General features: G+C 43.7%; 1 protein-coding gene and 1 long non-coding RNA gene across 3 annotated transcripts in view; one reads left to right on the top strand and one right to left on the bottom strand.

Annotated features, from left to right (window-relative positions):
- The window catches only part of STX18 (syntaxin 18), a 132,689-nt gene extending 117,572 nt beyond the window's left edge, over positions 1-15,117 (bottom strand). Inside the window, exon 1 of one of the 2 annotated variants that reach the window (XM_058546716.1) lies at positions 14,907-15,117. In XM_058546716.1, coding sequence (XP_058402699.1) covers positions 14,907-15,074 — 168 coding nt within the window. In that variant the 5' untranslated portion in view covers positions 15,075-15,117. The remainder of the gene's footprint in view (positions 1-14,906) is intronic. The other variant, XM_058546717.1, reaches the window with a different exon arrangement.
- On the top strand, positions 14,922-19,057 carry LOC131409467 (uncharacterized). Its single transcript, XR_009220928.1, has 3 exons — positions 14,922-15,586; positions 18,033-18,287; positions 18,499-19,057. It is a non-coding gene; the product is annotated as an uncharacterized LOC131409467 (long non-coding RNA).
- Positions 19,058-25,898: the final 6,841 nt, after the last annotated feature.

Here is a 25,898-nt window from a genome sequence, read left to right as displayed (position 1 = left end):
TAGTCAAAATGCCACAAGAGCCATTTACCACCTCTAACGTTTCAGGTCATATTTGGAAGAAAAGTATGAACTGTCACATCACTAAGAGCAAATGTGTTTGAGTCTAAAATTCTTGACTTTTCCCTACTGCAATGTTGAGCTAGAAAGGGAGAGAGAAATATATCTCCAATAAAAACCATCTTAAATTAAAAAAGCAGAGGTGAATTATCCAAAGTTCTGCCCAGGGGGAGAAATTCCCTTTGGCACTGTCTTTCAAGGTCACTCCTGAGTCAGGCTGCAATGCAATCCTGTCCGTTACTAGCTGGTACCAGCCTACTGGCTAAACCCATCCTATCCCATGGGACGCTTGACATACACAGGGAAAAAATGCTAGGGATGGGGCAGACACCTAACCGGAGTCATGGATTGTGGATGCAAAGCCTCTACCCAGCTCTCAAACCAACCCCTCTCTGTCCCACCCCTCCTATCCCCTGCTGAAGCCTCCCACTGGCTGAACCCAATCAGAAGCCAGAAAGCAAGGAAACCCAGTCACAGAGGCCATAAAGCTCAGCCTCCTGGGGCAAAAGCAAGTGGAAAGAGTAGAGAGAGGATCCAGAAGGGCCAAGGGATAATATATGGCATAGCCCAGCACCTACTGCTCACACTCCTTCTGTCCAACTGAGTTTTTCTCGGTAGATTTTACCATCCTGCGCTTTCCCACCCTGCAGCCTTTGTCACGTATGCCTGTCCTGCTTCTCCTCTCTCCATTTCTACAAGTGGAAAATCCACGAGGCCCACCTCAATGTCACCTCTTCCATGAAGTCTTCCCTCAACCTCACCCAGAAGTAATCTCTCTGTCCTCTGAATTCTCAAAGTTTCTCTTTTGAAGATTTCTATAAGTACTTTTATGTAATACACTTATGAGTTTACTTATCATTACCAAAGTATTTTTATGCATCTGTTTACTTGTTTACTGTAAGTTTCCCATTAGACTATTAGTTCCATGAAAGTAGAGATTTTGTCTGTGTTATCTTTGCTCTATCCCCAGGGCCAAAAACAGTGCATAGCCTATAGGAGACACTCAATAAATATTTATTGAATGAATTAATGAATGAATGCCCCTTCTAGACTGTAAACAAATTGATGGCCAGATGAAAATCTCACTCATCTTTCTATCCCAAAGAGCAATAGAAGTGCCTTCTTTACTCCTAGGTAGATACTCAATAAATATAAGCTGACAATAAAGTAGTGGCCATTTAAATGAGTATCTATAATGTACCAGATACAATGCTGGCAGCTTTACATACACTATCTCATTCAAGCCTCACAACACACCTAAAAGGTAGTATGGCAGAACAGCCTTCAGGATAGAGGCCCTCATTCCCTCAACTTCCAGGAGAACTGCCTGCTGACGGCTCACAGATGAGTCTCTTTCAAGCCATTGCTCTCAGCAGAAGGAAGCTGCCTGGCCCAAAGTTACGGCCCTTCCCTGGGTGAAGCCCACACACAGTGGTTTTAAAGGCCTGGACCCTTGCCTCACCGGGGCAATTCTGAAAAGTCAGCTCAGCTCCAGAGTTCTCCATGGGACTGACTGCTGAATGAATGAATAAACAAAATAACAAACTAGCCCCAAAGACAAAAACAGAATTATACTTTTTCAAATGTATAATTTGGGTCTGTATAAATTGGGTCTCCTTCACTCTCAATGATTTTACTAACTAAAACCATAAATCTTTTTCCCTTTTCCCCAAAAGCATACCTCAACACTATCTATAAGAAATGTATGGTCACTAGGTAACTGCTGATTTTAAAAAAAGTTCTTTTGTATTTCCCCAAAAGCTAGTCAGGCACTTTCAAATATATATGATTCATGTACCAAAATATGCTCCTAAAGACAGCAGATGATACGACAACATGCCAAGGAGAAAATCACCAGAGATGCGACCTGTGGAATGCCTAGCGGAGCGCAGCTCCCAAGTCCTGAGACAGCACTCACATGTGCATAACCGTGCATTCAGAGCCCGGAGAGGCAGCAGGCAATCAGAGGAACACGGTGCCCATGCTCATCACTGCTCCATCGTCCTGGGCAGGTCATTTAACCTTCTGAACCTCAGTTTCTTCAGGAGTAAAGGAATCTTACTTGCAAGGATAGTCAACTAAATTATAAAGCTTTTATTTTAGCACAGTGCCAGGCAGAATAGGTGCTCAACAAGTGGTAGCTATTATTACGGTTTATTATTCTTAGAATGACAACCAGAAAGCTAAGACATCAATGCAACATTTGTGGATGATTTTCTTGTATAGGTCAAGAAAGACTGAATTGAAAACCCAGCTGAGTTAAAGGAAAATTACTCCCTTTACAAAAAGTTTTACAGCAGACTTCCTTTCAATAGGGGACCCCTCCATTGTGCATTTAATATATAATTTGATACTGCTTACTCACGACATTTTTCTAATCAAACGATATTTCTTTTCCATTTCCTACCAGAGCAATTAAAAACTCATCTGCCAGTTTTTCTTATTCTGTTTTGCTTTTCATTTCAAAAGTAATATGTGCTAATTAAAGAAATTCAGAATGATACAAGCAGAAAAAGAAATCACCCATAGTCCCATCACCCAAAAATGACCACTGTTAACATTTTGGTGTATTCCTTTCTAATCATCAGTATTTCCATGCCTAGAGTTTTTTGATTTTGTACACAGAGTTTTAATTGTTATCTGGTTTTGGCAGTCATTTTTTTAATGTAATATGATAAGCAATTCTTCTCATGTCATGACATACTCTTCAGTATGCCAAATTGACCTAATAATTTCTCTGTACTTGGAAATAATGCCATAATGTCTCTATGTGAAGCACTTATGATAGCTGCCATCCCTATCATCAAAATTGTCACCATTATTACCATTCAGACTACTGCCGCTAATTTTTAAACTCAGGAAGACCTCCCATTTCTAGAAGATAGTCAATATTCATATTCATTTTCCTTGGGTTTGCTTTACAATTAACTCTTTAGTCCATCTAAAAATTTATTTCAAAGTGTGTACAGTAAGAGATAAGGACCTAAAAAAAACTTTTTTTCCCCAAAGTGCTAACCAATTATCCCCAATCATTACTGAATAAATCTTTTTCTTACTGATTTACAGTGCCTCCCTTACCAAGATAAAAGTTGCACACACACACACCTGGCCTAATAGGCTTCTCTAATTGATCCATAAATGCATATTTAAAATGTTTTAATATGTGGTAAGGCTAATACCCCCATCCCAACACACACACTCTTCTACTCTTCTTCAAAAACTAATTAGCTATTCTCACACCTTTTTTCCTAAATGGATTTGAGAACTACTTTCATGTTCTTCTCAAAAAAGTTCTGCTGGAATTTTTATTAAAGCTGCACTAAATCTAGAAATTAATTTAGGGATAAGTGATGTCTTGAGAGCTCGTTTGGGGGTTCTAGACGGGGAGCGCAGCTACTCGGATACCCTTGTCGGAAAAACGGTCCTCCTCTATCGGGGACGGTCATCCTCTTCAACCGAGCGGTGCAGCTTCTGGAGGGACACACATGGCACAGTGACGGAGGAAGGGGACACGGGCCTAGCCAGCCAGATCAGCCGAATCAACCCTGGCGATCAATGAGATGACAGATGTTGAAGCCAGACTGCCCTCACATCCTAACTGTGTCTTTACAACACTCTTTTTCCCTTCCAGGTACACAATATGTGCTTTTATTTATTCAAGTCTTCTATATCGCTCTACAAAATTTTGAAGTTTTCTTCAAATGGGACATTTATGTTTCCTTTTAAGGTTATTTCTAGAAATGATTTTTGTTACTACTGTAAACGTTTTCATTAGATTTCAAGTGGTCATTAACTAGATAGAAGATGCTCACTGATTTCTGTACACTATTTTGTATAAAAGCTCTGGAGGCCCTCTGTAATCAAGCCACGAACTACCTCCCCTCAAGTGGATTTCACCCTGCTCACAGAGAAGCACCTAGTCAGCCGGTTTCCTCACAGCCACTGAAACGCACCACGTGATGCTGGCCACTTCTCCAATTTTACTTGCTCTTCAAGGCTCTGCTCCACGTACAAGCTTTCCTGACTTGGCTGCCCCTGATTATCATCCCCTTGTCTACCACTCCTCCAGCACTGATAATAAATTCTAATACATTTAATGCTTTGAAAAAAATTAGGGATAAATTTTCTTTTATCAATATTAGGACATCCAATTTTTAATATCTGAGAAAAGATTAAACAGAAAACAAGGTGAATTTATATATATTTTTGCCTTTTTATTTTAAGAGATTATAAATTTGAAACAAATTTGGTGAAAGTGTAGTATTTGTTTAAAATAATGATAAACTGAAAGCAGCCTAAATATCTTTCAACAGTGGTTCAGGTAAATAAGTTATGTGATATTATTTTTAATGGCTATGCAGCCAAATAAATTGGTGACACACAATATGTATTGACATAAAAAAATGTTCACAATACACTAAGTTAAAAAAGGCAAGAAATGAAACAAAAGTGGGGCTATATACCAGCATTGTAGAAAAATTGTTTTTGTTTCATAGGAAAAATGTCTAGAAAGATATACATCAAAACTGTAAGAGTGGCTATTTCTGGCCAGTAGTACTATATGTGAAATTTATTTTCTTCTTTATTATGTTTAATGAGCACTTACTACTTTTATAATCAGATTTTAAAATCAGCCGACTTCAAAAACATATCCCACTGATAACAGTCCATTATAAGAGGCTATAATCACTATTAAATCAAATACATTTGTGGAAACATACCAAATGCCAACTTTGAAAAACAAACTCATTTCGTAATCAAGGTGAAAAATTCTGAGTACATAGGAAGTTGGGGGGCAAATATCACAAGGCACTGAGCACTTACCATTGCAAAAACCATGTAAAAATATATCCTGGGACTTTCAGAAAGAAGAGTACTGAATCATGGGACCATCCTGCTGAAAGGGCCTTAAGGATCATCTAGGCAATGCCCCTCGTTAAACAAACAAGACAGAGGAAAAAAAAGGTTAGGTGAGTTCTCCAAGATGACACAGTTAATTACTGGCAAAGTCCAAAAACATCTGTAATTCAAAATTTATGCTTTTTAATTCCTTTCTCAATTTCTCTGAGTCAAGATATGCTGCAGTCAGTCACTTCTACTTAGACTATAAAAGGCAAATATTCATTTTACCAGAGTTTTCTTATCATCTCTCTAAAAAGTGAACAGGAATGTGTACAATATCATGAAATGAAAAGACTCACTCTCTTGGTTAAATATAGCTCATGAACTCCATAAGAAAGTTTGACAAATAGGCATATGTTAGAGTGTGACAAGCAGGAGCTGGCAGACTCTTGTATTTATAGACTATAGAACCTGAAAGTCAGGAAGAAAAAAGTACTACTGAGTTTAAAATAACACTGCTGCAAGCTTTTCATATCTGTATTATATGAGTTCATTCAGCACATCATACTTTCATTCCTCTCGTTTATTCACTTTCTTGCAGAGGGTTTCTGAAGGGGCCTCTTTTTAAGTCAATTTGAAACCTAGTATGTTTTAACCGTAAGTTTTTCACAATACAAGCCATGGTAGACGTCACTGATACTTCGCCCACCAGAGGGAGCCCATATGGATTTCCATGTAACAAGAAACCTCAAACATCAAGTTTGTATGAATTCTAGAATATTATTTATAATATGTTCAATATTATAAAAATCACTTAATATTATTATATTTCTAGCCCCCCCAAAAGAGAAAAGTTAAATGAGATCAGGTATGTAAAGTCCTTAACACAGTTCCTAACCTATAGCAGAAGCTCAAAAATAAGAGATTTTCCAAAATTTGTATCCTCTTGAATATTAGTTCTAGTGCTCAAAGTAGATGAACAAACTAGTATTCGGACTTTTACACAAGCTGATGTGAGCTCAGCTGATGTCTGTCCTGATAGATGATTCTACCCTCAGTATGCTGACAAATCCGGTTCTCAAGCCTGCAAGACAGAACCAGACCTTGGACAGGAAGAATTCATTAAAAATGTCCCCCTGAGGGGACCTGTTTCAGCAGCCCTATCCTAGTAGGTGATACACGGAACTGTTGGTCACCTGCCAACTAGAAACAGGAGTTTCAACTCTTTGACCCATTCTTGATTTCTCTTAGAAAGAAGGAGAGGGCCGGCCCCGTGGCTTAGTGGTTAAGTGCGCACGCTCTGCTGCCGGCGGCCCGGGTTCGGATCCCAGGCACGCACCGACGCACCGCTTCTCCCGCCATGCTGAGGCCACATCCCACATACAGCAACTAGAAGGATGTGCAGCTATGACATACAACTATCTACTGGGGCTTTGGGGGGAAAATAAATAAATAAATAAAATCTTTAAAAAAAAAAAAAAAGAAAGAAAGAAGGAGAAAATCAACTGACTATCCCTGAGAACCATGCTTCTTCTACAATATGTGATATAATCATGACCACCAAAATGAGTTTCTTTCAAGAATAAGGAAAGCACAGCCGAGAAGAACAGAACTCTGCCTAAGAACCTGGCATCTAAACGGGCCCTACTGAGTCTCTATCCCCATCCGAGTCTGGTGAGGTTGACTTGCCTCGTATTTCTTGCCATAATGGGGCCCAGCCCAGCGTTTGCTGGATTTGTGAGGCAGTCTCAAATCCCCATGCATCTGGCTAGGCATATCTACCAGGTACCTACTTTGTAGACTCAACTATCTCCAAGATCTAAGTATGACAAAGTTGGAGGATCCCATTGAGTTCCAGCTATGCTCTCCAATCTAGGTTTACCAGAAGCACTGCCATTGGGGAGTTATCTGCCACTTGCTGTCTTAATAAAACTCCACTGTCCACTGGGCGCCTTGGATCTATTCTCTCCTATTTAGAACTGACCAAGAGTCTGAGCATGAGTAACTGGCATTCTATCCTAACTTTGAAAAAAACGTTATTGTGATATCTGTTACCATTTAACTTTCCAACCAGAAATCTGGGACTTAGTCTTTCTCTTTTTTTTTTTTTGGTGAGGACATCAGCCCTGTGCTAACATCTGCCAATCCTCCTCTTTTTTTGCCAAAGAAGACCAGTCCTGGGCTAACATTCGTGCCCATCTTCCCCCACTTCATACGGGACGCCGCCACAGCATGGTTTGCCAAGCAGTGCTCTGGTGCGCGCCCGGGATCCGAACCAGCGAACCCCGGGCCGCCGCAACGGAGCGTGCGCACTTAACCGCTTGCGCCACCGGGCCGGCCCCCTTTTCCTTCTTCTAAGCCCTTTAACTGCCAAAGTTTGTTGAGTCTACCTCCTCTAATATCTATTTCATCTATTCACTCCTACTGTCCAATCCTAGTGTCCTAGCTCATTAGCTTTCACTTGGATTACTGCAATAGCCTACTAATTAGCTCTTTTCCGTCAGTCTTATTACACTCCAAACCCACCTTCAATATTGCTGATTATTTTAAAACACAGCTAATCATTTTAAAATATCATCCTTTCATGCCTCTGCTTGCGTAGCTCAGAGCATAAAGTCCAAACTCCTCAGCACTGCTGACAATGCTCTCACCCAAGGGTTGACCAACTTTTTCTCTAAAGGGCCAGACAGTAAATATTTTAGGCTTTGCAGGCTACAACTCTGCCACGATAGCATCCATGGCCTATATGTAAACAAATGAGTGTGGCTGCATGCCAATAAAAACCTCGTTTATAGAAATAAGCAGTGGGCCGGATTTGACCTGTGGGCCAAAGTTGGCCGCCTCTTGCTCTAACCCAATCCAGCACAGCCTCATCTCCTGCCACTCTGCCCTCACCCAGGCCTCCTCCAGAAAAGGGCTCCAGCCACTCCTCTTGGCTCTGGCCCTCCCCCTCAACCCCCCTGCTGTCTTGCTCACACTCTTCCCTCTGCCAGGAATGTGATTTATCCCCCTTTCTGTGTCTGGTGGAATGGTTCTTGTCCTTCAAGGTCCAATCTGATTATCACTTTCTCTCTGAGGTTTCCACTGATTCTCCCTCAAGATTTAGCTATTCTTTATCTGTATTTTCAAAGAGCTGGGACATATGTCTCATAGTTTTTTGTGTCCTCACAATGCCCGACACATATCAGATGTTCAATGCTTATAAGATGCTGGAATAAATCAATTACTAAATAAATACAATTTTAAAAGTTGCAGTCTTCATAAGTCCTGGGAAAAATTTAGAAGTGCAATTCCCACAAAGGGCTCACTATTAATGTCATGAAAAGTCTCTAGCACTGAGTTCTGCTTACGTATACACTCAGTTATCACAACCCATAAAAACACAGCATCAAGAAGCTAAAAGAGGCCTTGCAGAATATTAATGTAGTGGTTTCTAACCTGCGTGTCTCTGAGCCCTGTGGCTGGTACTAAAGGGGCTCCTCGAGGAAAAAGGGAAGGGTGGTAGAGGGGCAGGCTGGCTAATGAACCTCTCTCTTCCCAGCCCCTCAATCCAGCCTTAGCCAAAGCTGCTCCTTACACCATCTGCAAAAAGGTTTCTGCATTAATAAAGAATCTATATGATTCAGCACACTCCTGCTCCTATATCCTAAACCTATTTTGTTTCCTGATCTATTCCTGTCCTGTTTGGTCCAACCTCCAGCTTCTCACTGACTCTTGGCACCTGTTGTCTGATACTGTTTCTTTGAACCATGCTCCTTTGACTGAAACCTCGTTTAAGTAGGATTATACTCAATCCCTGGAGAAAGTCTATGCCCAGCTACTCTGGATAATAACCCAGGTGGTCCCAGCTCAACCTCTTGGTCCCAACATTGGCACACAAGGTCAACATTCTATCTCAGAAGGAAATCAAGGAGGGCCTGGGGAATCGACACTGAGACAATTACAGATGTCACTCATACCTGAGTTGTTGTACTACTTGTGTGTTCGTTTCTCCACTAGACTGTAAACTCCTTGAAGGAAAAACTGAATCTTAATAATAAAATAAAAGCTACTATTTATTTAATGTTCACTCCAGAAACTGGATTAACTGTAAATGTATGTTGTGTAATAATAAAGAGCCATCTTAGGATCACACATTTCTAGAACTGGAAGGAGCCTTGGACAGAGACCACCTAGCTCCAAAACGGAAAGCAAAGTGACAGAGTAAACACTTATTCCTCAATCCAAGAACTATTTGTTGACTGCCTATGTCCTGCACTGTTCTAGAACATACAGACTCACTGCTGGACAACACAGAGTCTTGGTTTCCATGAGGCATATATTCCAGTGGATGAACAATAAATAAATGGATAAGTGATATGTTAGATAACGAAAAGAATAAAATAGGGTAAAGGATAGAAAAAAGGTGTTACTTTATAAAGGGCAGTTGAGGAGGTCTCACTGAAGCAACATATGAGCAAGCACCTGAAGATGAAACCATGTGGAATCTAGGAAAAAAGTGTTCCAGGTATAGGGAACAACAAACACAAAGGCCCTGAAGTATGAATGTGCCTGGCGCATGTGAGAAAAGCACGGAGGCTAGGGTAGCCAGAGTGAAGAGGAGGAGGAAGAGAGGAGGAGAGGTCAGAGGTAGAGGGGACCACATTCCCTGGCTTTGAGCCACTGTAAGAACTCTGAATTTCAGCCAGGAACTCAAGATAATTCCTAAAAAAATAAAGATAAATGACATTTAGCTTTCACAAAAACAATGTATAATAAACAAAGAAAAACTCATCTGCATGCCTAATTTGAAAAGAGAATTCCCACCCACTCAGGGTCGCTATTATCTTACGCGTAATCAAAACACTTTTGCTTTACAAGAAATCGCTGCAGGCATCTAGTCTAAGCTCTCAGTTTTACCAGTGTGGAAACTGAGGCCCAGAAAGATTATGTGGCCTGCCCACTTAATGCCAGATCTTGGGCTACAACACAGGTTTCCTGATGTCCTGTTCAATGCTTTTCATTGGCCCCGCTGCCCGGGGACACATCGTTTGGCTGCTTAGAGGAGTCTTGGTTTCCTGTGTAGCGCCTTCCCCGGCCTCTGTCACCTTTATACATCAGTAAGAAAACGGAAGAGTTGCTACCAGGACACACCTCCGGCCACATTCCCACACCCAAAGCCTGTCATTACAAACTCATACAATTCCAGTGTTTCATCCCCCGAGTTGAAGACAACCAGGAAGGTAAGGTGGAGGCATGTCAGGCACCATGCTAGGCCTCGTAAGGAATATTTCTGTTGGTTCTGCCCACCCAGCATCCCTTACTCCCTACTCCTAGACATAGCACTCCTTTTCCCAAGGTTCTAGTGGGGTGACAATCATAGTATCCAGCCCACCTATTGGCCACATACTGAGGTGGACATATGACCTGGCCATTTGAAGAACCTTATCCCTTTGATGCCATAATGAGGGCTCAGGATCCAAGCAGAACCAACTTGAGTCCCATCCTGGGGTTTTACAGGTAAGAGCCAGAGAAAGAAGCTCCATCCTGTGTTTCCCAGTTACATGAGCCAAGACATTCCCATTTTGCTCGTTAGTTTATATTTGGTTACTGTTACTTGCAACCAAAAGAATTCACACTGGCGCAGGTATCTGCATCTTTTCTCGTTTCATCTGCTTAACCATCTTAAAGGTTGCTATTATTCACTGTTTTAGAAGTGAAACAACTGAGGTTAAGTAACTTGCCCACGTTCACACATTAAGCAAGAGACATTCAAATTCATACAGTAAGTAAGAGGCATTCAAATTCAGGTCTTTCTGCTCTAAATCCCATTCAGTATCCAGTTATGAATTACATATTAACTCAAAAAGAAATTCACTGCCATTCAAAAGCCAAAGGAAAAAAAAGAAAAAGAAATAAAGTTAAATAGCTTTATTTACAGAAAAAAAAAAAAAGGGGGGGCCAAAGAATTAAAATTATAGTGGAAATTTAAGGTAGGAGGACGTGAGGGGAGCATTAAATGACACATAATGATAAACAGCATTAAACTAGGGTCAAAGGACCTGGCTTCTACCTCTGGCTCTGTCCTATGACCTCAACTATTATGACTCTGGGCAAGTCACTTCACTTACCTCAGTGTTCCCAACTATAAAATGAGAAGCCTGAACAACATGAACTCAAGATCCTTTTAAGTACTTAAAGAAAAACAAGTCCATGGTTCTGCTTCAGCCATACAGATTCTATTTTTACTATACATCAGGTAAGATGTCGAGCAGATTGAACTTGAACGTCAGATCCTACAACTGGTAATGGCTACCTGGGGTAAAGGATTCTGAGCTACAGAGATCTACTGGGAAATCAGCACTGGCTTCCAGGATCACAGGCAGGAAGAGAGAGAAAGTGTGAGAAAAATCCTTGCCACACATTTGCCATTGCTGATAAAAGAGTTCCCCCTTGACAGAGAACACTGTTGTCTCCACTGTCGATGCTACTAGTACCTGCACAGGATTTTCACTGATTCTTCTATGCACTTACTCAGTTCCCTCTTGCAGGCAAGGAGTGAAAGCACAACAAAGGTAAGTGGTTTAGGAAATATCGCTTGGAGCCACTGAGGACAATGTATCTAAATGCATGGGAGTAGGGGTGAAGGGGAACAATAATAATCAGTATGGCTCTTTAATATATATACAGTCTCATAAGATCTTAATAATTAGCTTATCAGTTAACTAGGGTATTATGATACATACCCATTTTATAGAAATGAAAAATGAGACTCAGGTAAGAGGACTCACCCAAGTCACCCACTTCTAAGTAGCAGAATCCAGATTCGAATCCAAGTCTTCTAAATTCTAGTCCCAGTGCTCTTTCTACTCCCAAGGTCCCCACTAGTCCCACAGTCCAGATGAGTTAACTAATCGAGCTCCCACGCAAAGTGGCATATTCATCGTTGTTTGGAGCTATTCACATAAGTTCCTCCCCCCAAAATACAAAACGTTGTTACTGTCTAATTAGTTTGTAATTTAATCAGTAGACATGCATTGAGTATATATAAATTCAGCAAAATCAAGCATAAAAGTTAAATATTTAAAGAAATGATGCAGAAGAAACCACCCTGTGGGACAAATAAAAGATCTAGTTTCAACACAGTTGTATTAAACTTAACATAACCTCTACAACAACTCAGTGAGATGGAAATCTGACATCAGGAGTATGTTTTGTCAAAAATGAGGAATGAGAAGAACTGGAATTGAACTAGGTAATACGTATCTTAGAAATGATAATAAATGCTTCAAGGAAGGCATTCAAGAAAAGGCATTACTATAACTTGCTACATTTCCTTAAGTCTGACAACCAGGGCTCAACTTGAACCAGAATATGTGTTCCTAGTATGACCAGACTTTTATGTATAAGGAATTCAGGCCAAACAAAACAACAGCCAGACTTCTGACACATCTGACTGTGGTTAAGAGCAAAGGACACCCCTCACTAGCTCTATACTAGTTACACTTTCCATGAGAGAGAGAAATGGTTGCAAGAACAGGAGGTACTACATAAAGCAATTGCAACATAAAATCAAAATTCCTCAAAAGAAGGCATGTGTTCCCTATGTCAGGAAGGGCAGTGGCCCTGAACAACACAGCCCATGTCCCTACTTAATAGACTCCCCAAGCCTTAACACCTACCCACATCAATAAATACCAGAACTGGAACTTTCAGTGACATGCATCTAACCCTCTGACAAAAGCACAGAGTTATTCTCAAACATCTCTGACGAGCAGTCATCCCGCTGTTTAATTACCTCCAGTGACAGGGAACTCAGCACCCCAGGGTCCTGTTACTGTCCCTGAGGCCTATTAACCCAAAGGCCTAAAGTACCATCTCACTACTCAGGGAGAGGCCTGGGGCCTAAGTGATCACAGGGCTCTCTCCTCACTGCTGGCCAATCCAACGATGCTTCTCGTCTCGGCCACTCCCAGAGCCCCTATCCCTGAGCAGGACCCAAAATTAGCACAGTGTTAATAAATCAGTGATTTCAGGGTTAGAAAAGGCCCTCCAAAAACCAAAACTGTGATCTTCATACCACAATTCCAAAGGAGGAACCTCAGGAACAGCCTGGGCCAGACTCGAGGGAGGCGCACAGAGAAGTCCCAGTTTCCCTCCCTCTCATTTCAACCTGAGAACCTTGATCTGCTATATATCGGAGATCATAGCAGTTTTTTTTAAAAGTCTTCTGCTTTTTAAGGGGGAAAAAAAGGAGGAGACTATTGCCGGGTAAATAAACTAAGGCCATAAAACCTGCTTCATAAGATCATGGCTAATCATCGCAGGGTTAAGACAACAACCTGGTGTCTTCACCCCTTCTCTAGCGCTCTCTCTACCACATAACATCTGACTGCCTCCAGGGCAAAGTCCAAACTCCACACTGTGATAAACAAGGCCCTTCAAGATTTCCCCTGCCTACCACTCCAGTCCAGTTTTCCTGAGTGTCCCCCAAATCAGCCACACTCAAATGCTTATCCAACCAATTCATTAACACTGCGAAGCGGCACATTCATCCTCATTTGGAGTAGCTCACATAACAAGTTCCTCCAAAAAAATCTGCAATGTCATTACTGTCTAATTTGTTGGTACTTTAATGGGTAGACACACATTGAGTATATATAAATTCAGCTAAATTGAGCATGAAAATGACCTATTTCCACATCTTTGTGTGCATACTCTTCTCTTAGCCCGAGGCGCCCTTCTCCACCCTGTCTGCACTGGAACCAACTACTCCTCTTTAGAGATTTGTTTCAGACATTATCGCCTCTCTCGGCCCTCCAGCAGAATTGGCCACATTCTCCTCTGTGCCTACACAGCATCTACAAGGCTGTATGGTGCTTGTTTTGTTACTCGGTCTCCCCCACCATTCCCTTTAAATCATGTTATTCTAACACAGTGCTGGTCAAAAAATAGGTGCTTGCTTAACAGATGCTTATTGATGGACTGAATGTATTCATCTGGCCCAGTCCCCCTTCTGATGCTTGAATATCCTCTGCAAACTGCCACTTGTTAATTCACGCATACATACACTCATTAAAAAATATCTCAGTGTCTACAAAGTATCAGGCTCTGGACTGTGTGCCAAACTTAAGGGGATTTACCACGAAATTAATGAAGTTTAAGCTTCAGGGTTTACACCTCCCAAAGCTCTAAACCTTTGTGATTCTGTATTTTCATTTCTTAAAGAGGACAGGCAGAACTGCATAAGCTTCAAGCTCCACAAAAACTAGATCCACCCTTGGTGCCAAGGATACAAAAGTGAACGAGGCAAACATTTTCTCTCTCCCTTTACAGAGTTTCCCGTTTAGTGGGGAAGACAGACAACCATTTGTTCATTCATTCATTCAACAAACATTTACTAAGCAACGCCATGAGTCGGAGTCGGGCACTGGGGCTTCTGACGTGAAGCCAACACTGTTTCTGCCCTTAAGGAAAAGGTTCCTGCTCCCCTGAACGAAAGCCTGCTGTGTTCAAGGCACAGAAGTAGTTTAGATGACGCTAACATGGAGTGTTTGTGAAAGATTATCCTTAACCAGTCTCAAGACGCACTGATCCCCAACATGAGCCCTAACCTGCTGCAGGAGGCGAGGGGACGGGAGAGGTCAGCTGGACACAACATGTGATCTCCACGCGGGGGAAGGGGAGAGGGCCGAGACCAGTAAACAGGAGAGGCAAGTACGCCGCGGTCAGGGCCGCGACAGGAAAGCAGAGGAACGCGGGGGCGTTTCGCTGGCGTTCAGGTCTGCAGCGACGGCGAGCTCAGCAGCTCCGCAGCAGCGCGTGAGCTCTGCCCACACACTTCCGCGCTCCCCACCGCGCGTCCCCAGTCCCCGAGACAAGGCTGCGCCCTTTCCGGGACAGCTGTCGGCCCCCCGGACCAGCTCTCCGGGCCCCGCTTCAGTCCAGGCGGCCTTCACACAACGCGCACGGGACGGGGTCCGGCCGCCCCCCGCTCCGGCCCGCCGTCTCCATAGCAACCCGCTCACCACTTCGCGCGCCCGGCTGGAGAAGTCGCCCTTGGGCCGCGGGCTCCGGCGGAACAGCTCGTCGCGGCTGCCGTCAGCCCCGCCGCCCACCGCCACTCCCAGCGCTTTGTTTCGCGTCTTCACGGTCTTGACGCTGGCCCGGAACAGCAGAGTGATGTCCACCGCCATGACGACCCGCACTCACGGGCCCCGACCCGGCCGGCCTACGTCAGCAGCCGGCGACCGCGGCGCGAGCCCGGCCCCCGGCGGACCGTTCCGGCTCCGCACGCCTCCGCACGCCAACCGCGACGCGAGAAGAAAGGTTCCGGCCTCCGCCGGGCTACCGCGGCCAGAGCAGAAAGGTTCCGGCCTCAGCGCACGCGCGTGGCGGACCCCCGCGGCGCCCGGACCTCGCGGCGCGCACAGCCGCGCCCCTTCTCCCCCAACCCCCCACCTCTGCGGGCTTGGCCGCGCGGGCAGGTCCACGAACCCCCCGCCCCCGCGGGCCGGTGTAGGGCGTGTGGGCCGCGGGAGCGAGAGGACCAGGAAGCTGACCCCTTCTCGAGACTCCCGCACGGAGCGAGCCGGCCGCGGGTGGCCGGAGGCGACTCAGCATGACCTTTGACCTCAAGGACGCACCTTGTGCGGGACGGAGTTCGTGGACCGTGACATCTAGATGCAATGCGTGCTAGGACAAGCAGGTGTGCATGGCACAGAGCTGGAGACCGGAGGCCTTTCATTTTCACCTTTCAGCCCCCCGAAGCCGGTACCTTCCTGAGAATTATTGAGAGTTAAATGAGATAACACGCGTGAAGTGTTTTGGCTTTGCTTGGCTCCTGGTGACCAATAAAAGTTAGATACCTGTTGTTAATAACATTGTTGTCCTCGTAATTATGGTGGGGAAGGGTTCCATAGAGAAGACTCACTCTAGAGAAGGCAGATTTGAAGGCTGACCAGGAATTTATCAGATGGAGACAATGGCGGAATTTCTGTTCATCCTTGATGTATAGTTTTTAAATATACCATCTTAAGTGGTAGTTATTTAAGTTGACTGCAGGGTAGCCAGTGAGTCCTTTGTACGTTTTGGTTCAAGGTTCAGATTTAATTCAAGATCTCATTGATTTCATCGTTTGTTTTTTTGATAGTGGGTGCACCGCTGGAATATGTATTAAAACAGTGGTTGTCAAAGCGTGGTCGGCAAGATAGAAACTCTTCATAATCCTAAAATGTTACTTGCCTTTTCACTCTCTCTCTCAGGAGTTGTGTACAGTTGAGTGTCCCAGAGGCTGTGTGCCTTGTCACATTGCAAAACACTGAATGCAGAATGGCTGTCTTCTATTAAGCCAGACTTTAAAGAGATTTGCAAAAACGTAAAACAATGCAGCTCTCACTAAATTGTTTTGTTTTGGAAATGTATTTTTTCACAGAAAGATACCATTTATGTTACTATGTAATGGATTTATTTTTGTTTTTAAAGGAATGAGTATTTTAAATTTTTGTTTTAATTTGTAATATGGTAAATATTGATACATAAAACCATATAAACCGAAGTTGTTTAGGGCCCTTAATAACTTTTGAGTATAAAGGAGTTCTGAGACCAAAATTTGAGACCCACTGTGTTCAAGAAATAAGTTTATCAGAAATAGATGTCAAGAAAGTACACATGTACCTGAAAAGAAGAGAGAAAAATGTTATTTAAAACCCAGCTGTAGCCACTTCAGCCTTCCTGTATGAGGAAAATAAATTTCCATACAGCTTTCTTCTGCCTACAGAGTAAGAGGGAGAAAACGAAAAAGAAATTAGAAAATCTCTGCCCAGGATTCTGTCTCGCATAAATGGTCCTTTGTTTTATGGAGACATTAATGGGTCTTTAGCTATGCATAGGTAAGCCTGGGGCAGAGTTGAAGGAAAGAGAGTTAAATTGCTCTGCATAATAAAGTGAACAGGATTGAATTAGGGGGAGGAGGGGGAAACCAGAGCCCAGGGAGGGGGTTCAAGAAAGGAGAGAGTAGTTCTTTGGGAAGAGTTTTGAGGGGGTGGCTGAGCTACACCAAACCTTCAGTGAGTAATGCCTTGTGTGGGTAGTGCGTTTGGTGCGGTTAGTTTTTTTGTGTAAAAGGTTGGGGAAAAAAGTGTAAGTTTTCTGTCTGGATCTGTAAAAGCAGAGAAGATTGTGGAGATGAGACCCAAGTAAACTCAAAACATCAAGCTGTAAAGGCACAAGTGACCGCACGTACATAAAAGTCCTAGAAGAGTCACAAAGATCTTGAGGAGGCCATTGGACTTCCCATAGATCGTGGGGTATGAGATTTCACTGTTTTTCTCTCTCTCTTTTAACCTCAAAGAGCAAAGCAACAAGTTGACACTGGACTAGTAACTATTTGAAATCCCATAAAGCTGAGAGGGGATGTGGATGAAAAGCAAGAACAGAAGTGTCACGGGAGTATACTACAAACTACCAAGTTTGATGTAGTACAGAAATTATGTTTCATTGGTAATAATGTTTCATTCATTAGGCCAGGCGCTCTTCTCTTGAAAAACAGTAATGCATGTTGGAATTCCTGAATATAGCTCCCTATAACCGCACCTTCCATACAATCAAGATAAATGTAGGCAGCTCAGAATTATTTGGGGACTCTCACAGAAGTCATTAAATGCAGCCTCCATCAAAAAGAGGGTATGCTGCACATCCAGATGACCAACCCATGACAGACATGTGCTGTGAGAAATAGACTTCTGCTGTCGTCAGACTTTGTCATTGTGGCATCCTTTAGAGGGGTTGGTTTTATAGCCGTACCAACTGGCGAAAGTTGGCGTAAGCAGGTATTTGCTGCATGGAGGGTGTCCAGTGCCTGGAAATGTGAATTCTTGCAGGGCAGAATGGGGAGACCACAGTTTTCTGGGTCCATGGAATCATAGATTTGCCACAATAATACAGTAACTAGAGACCCTCTGTGATAGTCTGTTTTATCGTTCACTGGTACTCATGGCCCCTCCTTGGGGGAGGATTATAGTTCGTTGACCTATAGATGACTAACTTGGCTAGGTGATTCCTTTTAGCTGAGAAAAGTAATGTGTGTTGGTTCGGGGCAGCAAATTTAAGAGCTAACATGTGGTTCACCATGCTCTCTTTTCCCTCTGCCATAGCAACCCATAATGTTCCAATGTGCTACCAGCCTGGGTCCCTGAGTAAAGATGACGTGGAGCACAGCCAACTAAGGACGTGTGCTGGCAGTGAGAGATGAACCTTTGCTCTTGTGGTCCATGGAGACTTGTGGTTGTTTGTTACTGCAACGTAATTAGCATATCCTGATTGATACAACGCATATCCAGATATCTGCCAAAACAAGACTTTTGGGTGCATTCTTCACTTACCATCACTACAGTGTCATCTCTCAGTAGGTAAAGGATGGAGAGGAAGGAACAGTTAGATTACACCTAGATCTAACCAATAGAAAAGACCTGGTTGGGAGTGTTAGAATAATAGAAACCCTGCAAGCCTGGCCATGCCATGGCAGAATTCACGGTGCAAGAGGGGAGGACTTGGAGAACATGTACTTTCACTGTAGGAAGTGGCCTGAAAGAAATTCATCAAAAAAATTTTTTTTCTCAGGGGCTCTAAAAAGGACCGTGACTCTAGGGACAGGAAGCTCAAAGAATCAACTTTTGCTCCTAAGAAGGAAACTAGCTAAAGAAATCAGGGTGATGGAGAAATTGGAACCCTTGTAAACTGTTGTTGGGAATGCAGAATGGTGCAGTCACTATGGAAAACAGTATGGAAATTCCTCAGAAAATTAAAAATAGAACTACCATATGATCCAGCAACCCCACTTCTGGGTATTTATCCAAAAGAGTTGAAATCAGGATCTCAAAGAGATAGCCGCACTTCCACCGTCATAGCAGCATTATTCACAATAGCCCAGACATGGAAGCAACCTCAATGTCCACTGATGGATGAACGGATCAAAAAAATGTGGTATATACGTACAATGGAATATTATTCAGCCTTTAAAAAAGGAAATCCACTATGCAACGAGATGGATGAACCTTGAGGACATTACGCTAAGTGAAAGAAGCCATTCACAGAAGGACATATACTGCAGGATTCCACCTATATGAAGTTTCTAAAATAGTCAAACTCATAGGAGAGACTAGAATAGTGGTTGCCAGGGGCTGGGGGGAGGGAGAAATGGGGAGTTGCTGATTAGCAGGTGTAAAGTTTCAGTTATACAAGGTGAATAAGTTCTAGAGATCTGCTGCCCAACATCATGCCTATAGATAAAATACTGTATTGTACGCTTAAAAATGTGTTAAGAGAGTAGATCTCGTGTTGTATTCTTACCACAATAAAATAAATATTTAAAAAATCAGAGTGGATTTCTCCTAGGAGCTTAGTTTTGAAACGGATGTGCAGAAGAAGCGGGGAAAGGCAAGAGGCAAACACAGAAGGTTGTCGAGGCCCCATCCTTCCAGGTGCCGCCTTTGTCCCTCCACTGCCACCCAAGTACATAGAAGAGGAGTCACCACATTCTTCATTCTTACTTGATTCTTGGCTTGGGTTCTGAGCCCCTCATCCTGACCTACTGGCCTATTTCATGCTTCTTTCTATCTTCTCCCACCCAGGGGAGCTAAATGTTGCCCCTCAAAAGATAGGTCCACATGCTGATTCTTAGAACCCTTGAATGTTATATTATTTGGAGAAAGGATCTTGGCAGATGGAATTAAGGATCTTGAGGTAAGGAAACCATCCTGAATTATCCAGGTGGGCCCTAAATCCAATGACAAGTATCCTTATGAGAGACACTCAGAAAAGAGAAGGCCGTGTGAAGACAGAGACAGAGATTGGAATGATGCAGCCACATGTCCAGGAATGCTGACAGCCATCAGAAGCTGGATGAAGCAAGGAAGGATTCTCACCTAGAGCTTTCTGTGGAAGCGTGGCCCTGCCAACACCTTGATTTTGGACTTCTGCCCGAACTGTGAGAAATAAATTTCTGTTATTTTAAGCAACAAAGTTTGTCGTAATTTGTTACTGCAGCCACAGGAAACTAATACACAGTCTAACTATGTTCTCCTCCCATCCTGTTTCATCACCCATTCTCTATTTTCTGGGCCCCTCTCCAGTTTGATCCTCTTGGTCCTCAGCCACCGTTGGGCATTCCCTCCGGGTAAACCACCCTCCGCGCCCTTAGATCTCTATCTTTCTTGGTTTTCATCAAGTCTTGCAACTGCCTACGTTTGTGCTGTTGCCTCTTCTTTCATCTCGCCACCATCGTCCATCCTTGGAGAATCACAGATGCACAGGTGCCCTATCCTACGTGGAAGGCCAGAGGCCAGAATGAGCTGAATCTGGCCAAAAAGGACACCAAAAAAATGCTCCTTTCACCAAATTTGCAGCAAAAAGGATGTCCAGCAGGCCACCAGCTTGGGGCAGATGCTTTGCTCTCAACATACGACTCAGAGAAAGTAGATATACTCAACTGTTGTTTCCAACGTCTCTATTAAGGAGTTATGTGAGTGAAGAATGTGGGAGAGAGCCTGTTTGGAGGGTCTAGCAGCAGCAGCTCAGAGCATCTAGAATGTCCATGCCCAGAGTGGTCCTTCTCAGTCTGGAAAGGCACTCGACTTGGAACAGTTCAAGTAGATGGGGACACATGCCCACACAGCCTCCTCAGCCCTGGGGGACAATGAACAAGACCCCGGTGGTCAGGGAGCAGGGCAGTCCCGAGGAAGGAGGATGTGGCAGAAGAACAGGAGCCACTCCCACCAGAGTCTCGGCACAGGGATAAAGCAGATTCTCTTGTTTCATTCTGAGTCCCTATGACTACATTTCAAGAGTTAGGATTGCAAAGAGCAAAGATAGCAAAGTATTTTCTGTGGCTTGAACTTCTGCTAGTCAGATCTTAGATGGTCACCCTGAGGTGACTGCCTTATTCTGGAAATTATCTCAAAACATGTCCTTTTGTAGATTTTCATATGGGAAGTCAAGGTGTGTGTGTGTGCGCGCACACGTGTGTGAGCATGTGTGCATGTGTGTATGTGGTGAGATGCGAGGGTTACTAACTGGGTCTCAGTCTGTGGTCTTTCCTGCGTCAGCAGTGGTCTTGGGAGAGACCGTCCCTTCCGACCCCCCAGGAGGTTCCCATTGCTTCCTGCTACTAATCAGTCTTCAGGAGTACAAAACCCAGCAGGCAGGGAGGGCTGAGCGTGATGCGCTCTCAGGCCCGCAAACCTGAGAACTCAGCTTTGAAGGCAGTGACCTCTCTGAGTTAAGACCACCCTATCAGCACCTCTTTACTCTGTTTCTGCGGGATGGTCCTCGGCTCCCCAAAGATTGTTGAAGCTGACAGTCACAGTCTGAGTGGGAACTGCAAGCCTGGACGTGAGGCAGAGGCAGAGGCCTGAGGGCTGCTGAGCATCCGATGTCTGCTGGCGTCCACTCCCCAGGAACCACACAGACAGGGCCACCAGTGAACACAAGGCTTCAGGAGAGAAAGGCAAGTTACTGCTCTGCTCACCCTCGTCCGTGTCTGCCCTGTACCCTCTGGACACTGTACGGCTGGGCCAGCCTCAGCTACATCACACATTCATTGCTCTCCTCTCTGGAAAATGATGGCTGTGAGTGTTTTAATACCTAAGGAATTTTTATAGGGTACATAAAGGACATTTATCAGATCTCTGAGCTCTTTCTAGTTAAAAAAAAAAAAAAAAGAAGAAGAAGAAGAAGTCTAGGAAGCAGTTAGCAGAGGATGAGTAATAGGAAAAACAAACAAACAAAAATACATGAGATTTGGAAACTGAAAGACTTGGGTTTGAGTTCCAGCTTCCCTACTCACTAGCTGCATGGCTTTGAGCAAGTTACTTCACCTCTCTAAGCCTCATCTGAAAAATGGAGGAACATCTACTAACCACGCCTGATTCTATAAGCAGAGATTTTCCCCTAAATATGCTTTACACCTCCTCATCGAGCCAGTATTAGTCATCTGGTTATTGGGCAGCAGCCACCAGTCTGCGTCTCTCAACTGATTGGAGCTGATCTATCAAGGTGTCTGAGCTGAAGACATTTGCTCTTTTGCAAATGTCAGTGGGAGGCAGTGAGGGGTGAGGGGTCTGTCCTGCACACTTGTACTTCACCTCAGAGGGGAGCTAGAAACTAGAACACTACCAAACCCCTCTCCATCTCTCTCTGCCTCTCGCTTCCTCAGTATAATTATTATCTATGCAAAACACCTTTCTCTGCTTCTCTGTTTATATGGCTTAACTTGGGCCTCCTCGGCTCCTGAATTTATATAGTAGGCTTCTAGTCATAGCTGTCCGTCCCAAGCCCAAATTCTGAGGATGCAGAACAAAATTGGCCCAGCTTGGGACAGACATCTACCCCTGGTCCAGTCAGCTCTGGCTCAGCATCCGGAGTCATGTGGTTTAAACATGGCTGTCGGGACACACTCGGTTGGTTCGGGGCTTTGCGGGTATATTAGTTTCCTATCACTGCTGTAATAAATTGCCCGAAACTTAGTGGGTCAAAACAATGCAAATTTATCTACAGTTCTCGAGGTCAAAATTCCCAAACAGTCTCACTGTGCTAAAATCAAAGTGTGGGCAGGGCTGCACCCCTTTCTGAAGGTTCTAGGGGAGAATCCATTTTCTTTGCCTTCTCCAGCTTCTAGAGGCTATCTGCATTTCTTGGCTTGTGGCCCCTTCCTCCACCTTCAAAGCCAGCAAAGGCAGGTCGAGTCGTTCTTATATCACATCACTCTGACTCTCATCTTCCACATTTAAGGACCCTCGTGATTACATTGGGACCACCCAGGTAGTCCAAGATAATCTCCCTATCTGGAGGCCAGCTGATTAACAACCTTAATTCCATTAACAACCTCAACTCCCCCTTGCCATGTAACATAATATACTCACATGTTCCGGGAATTAAGACTTGGACATCTTTGGGGGCCATTCTTCCGTCTACCACAGGTGGGTAGCTGCAACAGAAAGGAGGGCTGATTATGAGCTGGGCAGACACCTCTCTTATGTCTTCCTGGATGAACAGAGAGATCCACCTATTCTTTCCATTTCTCAAACATTGTTTCTAGGCCTGGTCCTTGTAACACTCCAAGGATCTACAGAAATCAAGAAAACAGAATCTCTGCACCTACAGGATTTAATCTAGCAGGAGGCTTTCAGATATCCAAAGTACAAGGCAACGTTCCTCTGAAATTTTCTAGCCCTTTCTACGTTTCTCAAGAAAAGTATCCCATTTTGCTTAACCCATCTTAGAGGGCTCCACTTGCAACAATGTAATCAACAGTTATCCAAGTTCATGTCCCCTCTCTTCCGTTACCCCCCACGCCGGGTTTGGGAGTTGGTGCCACTTCTTCCCAGCACTCAGTCCGTCCACCCCAGGAGTTTCATAACTCACCTCATAAAAACTCATTTACTGCTTTCCCCAACACAATGGCAGAAATAAACTGCTCGAAACACACTTGCAAACTCCCTGCAGAAAACATGTACATCGTTTTGTTGGCATGGCATCTTGGTTTCCAGCCTGAATTTCCACCACCTTTGCTTTTCTGACGGTATCTTCTGTGATTAAGATGGCTGAATCCTCTACTTTTTATTGAGTTGGACGGCAAATCACAGAATAAATGCTTTCCCTTGCACTTTAAAAGGATTTAATAGGAAAATATTTTTCCTACATCCTGTTTCAAGGGGAAAATGTGATTTTAAGGGACATTTTATAGTTCACAACAGGATATTGAAGGGCATTTGGTTTTGCTTAGTTTATTATGACTGTTTCTCCAGCATGAAATGGTGTTTTTTGTGATTATTTAGATAAGTCTGATTAAGATAGGTAGGTAGCCATAGAATTATGGAAATTTGGGACTGGAAATGGCCTCAAATATCATCCAGGCCAACTCCCCCCATATTTCAGATGAGAAAACAAGTGACTTGTCCAAGATCACAGATTGAGTTAGTAGGAAAAACAAGGTTAGATTCTTTACCTCCCACTGTTCAATACCCCCAAACCAGTTCTAGGGGGGCCACGGGGGAGTGGCATTTATACAAATGGACCCATATGTAAGTGCTCCTGAGTTTGAGAGTTGGGGTAATTAGTACGTGTGGGTTTGTATGTGTTTCATTCATCCAGCCGTCCATCCATCCATCCAGTCAGTCATTCAGTCATATTGCAAACATTTTTTGAGGGTCTACTCAATAAATTCCACTGTGCTATGTGCTGAAATATACAAACAAAGCTGAAGTTGCCACCTTGGAACAAGTCATAGACTAATCGGGCAGACAAGTGTATGCACAGATAATTATAATCAAACATAATAAGTGCAATAACAGAGTTTGTTTTAATTTTTTTTAAAAAAAGTTCTGCCAATTGAGTTTTTAATTTTTTTTCTCAGGGGAAGATTTGCCCTAAGCTAACATCTGTTGTCAGTCTTCCTCCTTTTTCCTTCCTTTTTCCCCCGCAAAGCCCCAGTACATACTTGTGTATAGTTGTAAGTTCTTCCGGTTCTTCTATGTGAGCCACCACCACAGCACGGCTACTGACAGATGAGTGGTGTGGTTCCGCCCCCGGGAACCGAACCCAGGCCGCTGAAGCGGAGCATGCTGAACTTTAACCGCTAGGCCATGAGAGCTGGCTCACAGTTTGTCATTTTAAAATGACAGCTCTGAAGAATGAAATTTAAAAAAGCTTTATGTATCACTAGCCTACTCTCAAGGGACAGGAAGAGCGGCATAATGAGAAAGGGGCCTCACTCCAGAAACAGAGCTGTAGAGGTGTTCTTGTCATCCGTTCTGGCCATTTCAGTCATCCCAGCCTTGATAGGAGTCTATGGAGCAGGAACCAGGTCTTAGCCTGGCGTTGTGGCAAGAGCTGGGCTCCAAGTCAGAAAGCCCATGGTTCAGATCCCAGTCACTGCTTAGTAATACGATCTTGAGACTTCATCTGTGAATTAAAGATAAAAATATATATCCAACAGAATTGTTGTGTTAAATGACATGATCTATATAAAATGTGGAATGTGGCATCTGGCACAGAGCTGGTAATAAAAACATAGCCTGTGGCAATGACGGTGTTGGGGATGATGACAGACAGATTAAGCTTCATGGCTGGTGGTGCCGGGGCAGCTGGAGGTGGTGGAGAGTCTTCTTCAAATATTGGAAGGAGCCTTGGTTTACTTTCAGGTCTCAACATCGCCCAGTGAACATGTGCTGTTTAAGAATGAAGCGGACACAGCACATTGAACCAATGTAGGAATAAAGGAAGCGGTCAGAAAGCAATTGGCCACTGTGGTTTGGGTCAGTCTCAGAGAATGTTTCTGGGAGTTGGAGTGTTTATTCTGGAGAAGAGAAGACTTAGGGGATGGATGAAATAAAGGTCCTCAAGTGTATGAACCAGTGGAGGGAGAGCAGCTGATCCCTATTTCTGTTTTGGACAGAATGAGAGGAAACGAGCTTACGTTGAAGCATGAGGGATTTAGGCTTAACATGAAGAAGGATTTCCTGGATGTGTGTGTTGTTAGACTTTGGAATGAGTTGCCAAGGTGTTTAGTATCAGGACACTGTCCCTTCTTGCAGCGGATCTTTATGTATGGGGGCGCGGGCTGCATGTAGGGTTGGCTACACTCTCAAGCTCTTTCTAAACTGGGGAGTCCATGACACTAACAGAATCCTCCATCACAAGGACATGAGTCTCAGCCAACCCCAACCACTGTCCTAGACCTTGTCTATCATCAGATCGACTGTGATGCTAGCTGGATGATTACCTCTGGCAATCTGCACTTTGACATTCCACAAATACCACAATCGCTTATGTAGGCCACTCCAGCAACCACGCACCTCCCCTCTCCGAAATTTATTCAGAAATTCTCTGTAGGGCTTCTTTCACCAAAAGTGCATTTAATAAAGCTTGGAATTTCCTCACCACACATTTATTCTTGTTCATCTATTTTTAGGTCTCCATTATTACTTGTCTTCACCTTTCTTTGCTTTGTAGGCACAAGGCAG

This window comes from Diceros bicornis, chromosome 8 (genome assembly GCF_020826845.1).
Source record: "Diceros bicornis minor isolate mBicDic1 chromosome 8, mDicBic1.mat.cur, whole genome shotgun sequence".
Classification (NCBI taxonomy): domain Eukaryota; kingdom Metazoa; phylum Chordata; class Mammalia; order Perissodactyla; family Rhinocerotidae; genus Diceros; species Diceros bicornis.
The sequence above is the reverse complement of the archived record's forward strand: the minus strand, read 5'-3'. Positions and strand labels throughout refer to the sequence as shown.